This window comes from Neoarius graeffei, chromosome 23, assembly GCF_027579695.1.
Source record: "Neoarius graeffei isolate fNeoGra1 chromosome 23, fNeoGra1.pri, whole genome shotgun sequence".
In the NCBI taxonomy this organism is placed as follows: domain Eukaryota; kingdom Metazoa; phylum Chordata; class Actinopteri; order Siluriformes; family Ariidae; genus Neoarius; species Neoarius graeffei.
In genome coordinates, this window is record NC_083591.1 from 60,881,120 (window position 1) to 60,889,151 (window position 8,032).

An 8,032-nucleotide genomic window follows, 5' to 3' on the forward strand; every position below is an offset into this window, starting at 1 on the left:
CATGTTCTAATTGTTGAGCAATCTGTCTCATTTGATGTACGGCTGCACCTATTTCACCATCCGGGTTATCATTAGTGGGAATAAAAGTGCAACAGCTGTCTCCAATCATAGCACAAACACCCCCCTTTTCTGCTAACAAAATATCAAGGGCCATACGATTTTGAGTAGTCATTAGACGCAGGGAGGTTAATTCTGTTCTAATACCATCGACAGCTTTAATGGTTTCATTAACAAAGCTGGCCAAGCGATAATGTGTTAATTCTACATTCTTCCATAGATCAGCTACACCAAAATGAGGAAACATTGATGTCCAAAACCTGTGCCACCTAGTAGTAAGATGATGTTCCAGGGGTGGAAAATTATGAATAACATCTCGTTTTGGGCGATGAGCAGAGAAAGGATGGATGGCAGTGATAGCGTTTTTAAGTTGTATGGGAGCGCAAATGCCTGACCAGTTGGTGGGAAACGAAACAAGGAGATTACTATTACCGCAGTACCAGTACCAGTTTAATGCCAATTTAACACCAGGATAATTATTAGGGTGTGGTGGAACGCAATTAGGATGAGCCCTACATGTATTTTTGATATATCCGATACTGTTGAGTGTACAATCAGTTAGCGGAGGGTTACATCGACATGAATTCGGGATCCAGTGAGGACAGGGAGAGGTGACGGAGTTCTGATCATATATCTGCTTACATTGAGACTTAGGAATGTGTCCTAAATAAATGTTACTTTTTTGAGAGTAATTCCTTCTGAAACAATGAGGGAAAGTGAAATTAGAAGGCATATCTACTTTTAGAGTAGTGAGAATAGAATCTTGTAATATAATGTCGGGGGTATTTGTGCCATGTACTGAAGAAGTCTGGTTTAACTTTGCTACCACAGAAGGGTGAGGAGAGTAATTACAGAAAGGGCCCCAAAATTTAGAAGGTTGGCCTTTTGGCCCCCAAGCATAATATAAAGCTTCAGAGCATAATGGCAAAGGTGGGCGTGTAATAATAGTGGAGGATGGCATCAAATGACATACATAACAACTTTCATTTGTGTGAGCCCGTGCAGTCCAGTTAGCAAATTGCCAGAAGATGTTGTCCCGAGGTCCAGCTCCAGCGGGTAACCCTGCTCCGAGCAATAGGAAAATGATCACGAAGGCTCGGGCGGGTAACCCTGCCCCGAGCAGAGATGCAGCAGCCACGAAGGCTCGGGCGGGTAACCCTGCCCCGAGCAGAGATGAAGCGGACACGAATGCTCGGGCGGGTAACCCTGCCCCGAGCAAGGAAGTGATCCTGAAGGCTCGGGCGGGTAGCCCTGCCCCGAGCAGTGATGTCATGAGACCCGCGATGTGGACCATCATGGATTGTAGTGAGGTGGTTCGGTTCCACGGTTCCAAATCTGGACTGGGCGCAAGATCTTTTCCCCCCCTTTGTTCACAATGTCTCACGGGCAGTAACGGATTCTCAGTCAGCCGGGCTGCACAACTCAGTCAGCGTTTGCACACAGGTCAATTCTATAGCACAGAGAAAGGGAGAGAGAGAAAGAGAGAGAGAGAAAGAGACTAGATAGGGACACAAAAAGCGTTAATAGCAACTGATTGTAACACAACTTTATTATGGAGCCTTCTTCAGTCGGGTGGCGTGAATCCACTGTGGAAAAAGGTCAGTTAAAACAGCAGTACGAGTAATGGCGACTATTTCTGCAGGCTCACTATATCGAGGTTTTCCCAATTGTCCAAATCGTTTAAAAAATTGCACCAGCACCTTATCTCCCACTTGGAAGGGGTGTGTGTTTGCCGATGGTGGAAGTGATATTGTACTATTGACCTTATTACAAATTTCATGCAATTTATCGATAAGGGCTGCAGAATACTCATCCATATGTGTCTTCAAATCAGAGGTTCCCAGAGCCAGAGTCCCTTTTCTCCAGGGGACAGGGAACGGTCGCCCAAAAATGATCTCGTAGGGGGAATAGCCGCCGAGACTAGGCTTCGATGTCATGCGAATTTCGGCCAGTGTGGCTGGCAATAGGTCTACCCAATTTCTGGAACCCGTGGTCTGCATAGCCTTAGTTAGTTTGTCTTTCAATGTTCGATTAGTATGCTCTACGATACCAGAAGATTGAGGATGGTATGGAATGTGAAAGCGCCAGTTTAGTGAAAGATACTTACACAGATCTTGTGTGACCTTTGAGGCGAAAGGGGTACCTTTGTCTGAGTCTATGGCATCTGGAACCCCATAACGAGGTATTATTTCTTTTGCCAACGTACGAGTCACTACCTTTGCATTCTCTCTAGAACACGGAAAGGCTTCTACCCATTTAGAAAATTTGTCCACAATCACCAAGAGATATTTAAACGGCCCACAGGGAGGCATGTGTGTGAAGTCAATTTGCCATTCTGAGAATGGAGATGTCGGTATGGGTAAACACTCGTGTTTCGCGACTGCTTTGGAGTGATTGTTCTGTGCGCAGATGAGGCATCTCTCGAGAATTGAATCCACCAAACTGTTTAGATTAGCTATACAGAAAAGTTTGTTCATGTCCCCCTTTACCCCCCTTCGTGCACGGTGTGTTACGCCATGAAATTCACGCACAAGGAAAGGAAGGCAATGTGATGGAAGGCAAAGACGGCCATCTTGGCTGTACCATAGGCCATCAGAGGCGACATAAGCATCTTGTAGCTGCCAAAAGGCAGAATCATTTGGAGAAGCTGAAGCCTGTAAAGAGATAAGGTCTAAATCTGGGATCAAACTACTAGCAAGACAAGATGTATTACATGATGAAGAGTCTAGACCAGGAGACATGACACCAGAAGCAGCAGCAAATTTCGCCATACGATCAGCAAGAGAGTTACCCATGCGTTCAGGGGTGTTTCCCGAGGCATGCGCTTTAGTCTTGACTATAGCGAGTGACCTAGGGAGATGACAAGAATCAATAAGATTTTGTACTAAGGTTGAGTGTGAAATGGGCTTCCCATCTGCTGCGTGGAAGCCCCGTGACTGCCAAATCTTCCCAAAATCATGAGCCACCCCAAAGGCATAACGAGAGTCTGTGTAGATAGTGACGTCCTTGCCCTGAAACAAAATACAGGCACGCATTAGTGCATACAATTCGGCTGCCTGAGCGGAAGAGAACGGGAGAGCATAGGCCTCGTGTACAATGTCAGGCAGGGAACACACAGAATAGCCACAGAGGAAAACATTATCTGAAGGTTTAAAACAAGAGCCATCAACAAAGATTACTTCCCCAGTCTCCAGAGGGCTGGAGGAAAGATCAGGCCTGATACTGGTAGTATGCAAGATTTCAGATAGACAGTCATGATCAGTGTCCTCTAAGGTGTCGTCCTGAGAGTTAAGAAGGCGTGCGAGAGCGTGACCTACAGTATTAGAGGATGCGGTTCGAATTTCGAGATTATCAGTAGAAAGGAGAATGGTTTCATATCCGGAGCGTCGCTGTGCAGTCATATGTTGAGTCTGCAAATTTTGCAATACCTGTTTAACTTGATGTGACGAGTGCAAGATCAGTGGGTGAGACAAAACCAATTTCTCTGCATCTGAAACCATCATAGCACAGGCGGCGACAGCTCTTAGACACGCAGGCAAGCCTTGAGCAACAGTGTCTAATGTTTTAGATAAGAACGCACACGGACGAATCCCCCCTCCATGCTCCTGAGCCAAAACACCAGACGCCGTACCTTGCTGTTCACAGGAGTAGAGATGAAAGGGCTTGGAGTAGTCAGGTAAACCCAGAGCTGGGGCGGAGCAGAGAGCGCTTTTGAGGGAGTGATAAGCGTTAATCATAGTGTCAGTCCAGGTCAAAGGATGTCGCTGTGGGTCTTGAGGAGAGATTGCAGCACGGAGAATCTTGTCATAGGAGGAGCAGTCAGGGATCCATTGTCTGCAGTAATTGATAAGACCCAGAAAAGACATGAGGGCATGCTTAGTGGCAGGGCGTTTCGTGTCTAGAATCGCCTGCACCCGATCAGCTGACAGCTTACGACAACCTTGTGAAAGTTCAAAGCCCAGATACTTAACAGTGTCTTTGCAGAACTGGAGCTTGGTTCTGGAAACCTTGAAACCCTTTTTCGCCAGATGTTGGAGCAGGTGCAATGATGCGGCTTGGCAGATTTCTGGGGACTCAGCGGATATCAGAAGATCATCGGCGTAGGTCAGGATCACAGAGCCCTGGGGGAGGGAGAGGTCACAAAGTGCGTTATGAATTACAGCTGAAAACACAGCTGGAGAATCAATAAAACCTTGTGGTAGGCGTGTCCAAGTATACTGCTTCCGTCTGTGCGTGAACGCAAACAAAGGCTGTGTGTTTTCTCCAACCGGAACGCTGAAAAAAGCAGAGCAGAGATCAATGACGGAGAAACAGCAATGATCAGCAGGAACTTGTGATATTACAGAGGAAACGTCAGGTACAATAGGTGCTACAGGAACAATTAGTTCATTAATCTTACGCAAGTCCTGCGTAAAACGCCAGGTACCGTCTGGCTTGGGCACGGGGTTGACAGGTGTATTACACGGGCTGATACACTCTCTCACCACGCCTTGTTCAAGGAGAGACCGGAGGATGACATCGATCCCTTTGACTTTATCCTCAGAGAGAGGATACTGGTTAACATAAACAGGGAGCAGATGTTTCAGCTTAGCTTCATAAGGAACACAATTAACCAGGCCTACCTCATCCTTCTGTTCAGCCCAAAGAGAGGAGGGAATTTCAGCCAAAGCCGTAGAAGGGTCAGCAGAGGGAATAACAGAGTTTACAGAAGTCATGCAAACAGCAGGGATATTTGGCACAGTCACATGTGAAGAAAGATAAGATAAAGCAGGAGGCAGCGAGTCAGGAGTGCAAATTGTCATCTTGGATCCCTGAAACGAAATGGATAAATGTAACAGGCTCATTAGATCCCGTCCCATTAAGTTAAAAGGACACTGTGACATCAACACAAAAGAGTGATGTTTACGAAGTGCTGGGTCAGCGGGACAGGTTACCAGTAACGGAGGAGTGCAAGGGGAAGGAAAAGGGACCCCATCAATTCCCACAGAGCGAACGGTTTTGTTAGACATCGGACCCTCATATGACTTTCCCACCGAGGACATTGTAGCACCAGTGTCAATTAAGAAAGGGAGCACCTTTCCATCCACAACCAATTCTACAACAGGCAAATCACTAGCTAGATAAGAGTCAAAAGAACAATGTAACATCATGGGGTCACAGCTCTGTAGGCAGCTCTATGCTCGATATGGGCCTACGCTTGCAGTAGGCAAAGCAGGAGAAGGAGGGGGAGGAGAAGGAAAAGACACACCACGCTGAAGATTAGAAGAAGAAGCAGAAGCAGCTCTTTGACGTGCCCTATCCTCATCTATCCGTTTCTTTCTACACTCGCGCTTCCAATGTCCTTCTTTACCGCCAATAATAGCACAATCTATCACTGGGGAATCCCTTATTCCCCGCCCGTCCTTGTTGATCACCCCAATTCTGTTGTGAGTAACCACTAGCAACGGAAAGACAAGCCACCTGCTTAGTATCCAAAAGATCATCTCCCTCCAAAATTCTAATCTTTTCCCCTAGAGCTCTCACTATCATATTACTCCGGTCACTCAAATGATGTTTCAACACCTTCTGCACATCAGGACGACAATTATTCAGAAATGTCGAAATAAAGAGAGGATTGCTTTGCTGCTGGTTCAGTGGCATATTTCCCAAACAAGTCCATGTCTCGCTAAAGCGTGTCAAAAACTTGGAAGTGAGTTCAGCCTTCTCCTGTTTACAATTAGTAACCTGTGAAAGATCACGGCTAGCCTGTCTTCGTGAGAGCAGATAACGCGTCAATTGTTCCCTTAATTCTCTCATAGCTCTATCAATATCTTTCCAGTAAAACCTCATTACCTGTTTGGTCGTAGTCTGACCGTTTTCTTCCTCTTTAACCTCCGTAACAGCATAATCGTCATTTTCCGGTTTTAGACAAGGGACGGTGGCTAGCAATGCATCTTCATCATATTTATCACCGAGAACAGCATGCATGAGAAGGCGATAATCTGCACCAACCATTTGTTTGTGCCTGCACATTCTTACGAGCATGTCTACGAAATTGACTGGGTTGTTTATCGAAGGCAATAGCTTGATAATGTCTTTTAATTCTGATGCTGAAGGCGGATAGATCTTAAATCCCTTTCCTCTTCGCGCCCACACACAAGCTGTGTTTATTTCATCGTCAGAATCCGTATGAGATTCGTTTGTCTCGTTTCTTCTGCTCATTACAGTTTTCCTTCTAGCGCCTGTGTTATGAGATACGCTAGGAACGTTATCAGCGGGACATGAAGCGTTCGCCGGTGTATCTACAGGAATGTTTGGAATGTTTCTTGTTTCCTTGATCAGCGGAGGAGCAGAGGCTAGGGATCGAAATAAAGCAGGTTGCACCTCTGCATTGCGCTTGGGATGTGGTATTGAATTCTTTTGTTCTTTCGTCTCTTTAATTTTCTGAAAATGATCCCAAATTGGCTTCATTCTAATCCACTCTAAATAACCTTTGGTCATGTAATCATAATCCCATTCTGGGTTGCCAAATCCTTCATATATCTGTTTGTGTGCCGAAATTAGATACTCTGGTCTAAAAGTCCCTGCACGAGGATAAATTAACCGAGACTGAAATTGTTTCGTAGACCAATCGGCTAGAAGGTCCAGCCAAGGAGCAGTATAGAATCCCAAATCACATCGATTCATCCAATCCCGTGGAGTGTCTTCAGAATCGGGTCTGAGTACCTCTTTACTACCACAACTACCCCCCATGGCCGCACGAAGGAATCAAAGATTAAAAGCGCGCTCTTCTCGTGACAGTTCTCCCCCTTGAAGTGTCTTCACGAGGCTTACCGTCCCGTAAACAAATTACGAGGTTTACCAGCCCAATCCCGTGGCTCTACTAGCCCCGTCTCGTCCCGTAAACAAGAGTCTAAAATAAATAAAGGTCTAATCTAATCTTCAGTCTACGAGGGTCCTTACGTCCCGTGCCTCCACACGAGGATTACCAACCTGAATTTACGGGTCTCTATTTTTGAAATTACTACCAACCAGGCGGTCAACCAATCAATAACCAATCAAATTATAAATTAAAATTAAATTTACTCACCTGGTTGGCAGTATCCCACTTCTGACACCAAATTGTTGGGTTCACCCAGAAAGAGACCCTGGATTCCTTCGTGAATGCCTTCCCTTCGGGCCCGAAGGAGACAAGGAGACAAGGAGACGAATCGCTCAGAAACGGACAGGAGAACACGTGTGGGTTGTTCACATGCCAGTTTATTCGCTCGCTTCGTCTGAATGAAAACATTTGTGGGAATGTCTTATAGTGTTGCTGTGTTTATGTTTTGTCTTCGTGTGTGTGTGTGTGTCTATGTGTGTGTGTCTATGTAGAAGTGTGTAATGATCTTGAATCAATCATAATAATATAATAACATATTTTTGCTGACAATAAGGTACAGATAGATGTTATGTCTGATTCTTCGTGGAATAGTTTGGAATGTATAAACATAGATAATGTTTAATGTTTGCCTACGAAGAAGGTCAAAAAACACTAGTTTGCACAGAAAGGATCGTACTAATTCTTAATAATTAACATGAATAATTCTTAACACATGAATGTGTGGTCAGTCAGTAAATTACATCTTGATTATCTTGATTCCATCAACATAAGTAATTAACAAATAACAATCAGCTCTTAATAATGAATGTTATAAGAGAATAAACATAAAAAAAAAGAACAACTTAACCACAAGTACAATGAGAATATGTCTGAAAGAGAGAGAACAATTAAACCACTAACAGGATTAAACTTATAACTAAATTAGGTTAATGCTCTTAAACTAAAAATCCTTAGAATCATGAGATCTTAATTATAATTATAATGTCATTATGAAACTAATCTAGAACTATGAAACTAACATTAATCACGGAATGTATTCATTAATTACGGGATCTATAAAACTAATATTAATCATTACCATAGTATATTTCAATATATTTCAGTGTATTTCAT

At 44.3% G+C, this 8,032-nt stretch overlaps 1 protein-coding gene across 1 annotated transcript; it reads right to left on the reverse strand.

Annotated features, from left to right (window-relative positions):
- Nucleotides 1-1,479: 1,479 nt before the first annotated feature.
- On the reverse strand, nucleotides 1,480-7,205 carry LOC132871346 (protein NYNRIN-like). Its single transcript, XM_060905457.1, has 4 exons — nucleotides 7,127-7,205; nucleotides 4,250-4,332; nucleotides 1,867-4,178; nucleotides 1,480-1,507 (listed from the first exon to the last, which is right to left on the reverse strand). Exons 3-4 carry the CDS (start codon nucleotides 3,921-3,923, stop codon nucleotides 1,480-1,482), a joined length of 2,085 nt encoding a protein of 694 aa, XP_060761440.1. The 5' UTR covers nucleotides 3,924-4,178; nucleotides 4,250-4,332; nucleotides 7,127-7,205.
- Between the last annotated feature and the right edge of the window lie 827 nt (nucleotides 7,206-8,032).

What these genes read in the sequence shown, in the direction of transcription:
- LOC132871346 (XM_060905457.1), bottom strand. Translation starts at nt 3,923, where the DNA reads ATGTCTTTTCTGGGTCTTATCAATTACTGCAGACAATGGATCCCTGAC. An exon ending in TTGAAGACACATATGGATGA is followed by an intron (nt 1,508 to 1,866) that starts GTATTCTGCAGC and finishes TCTGTGCTATAG; the next exon opens with AATTGACCTGTGTGCAAACG.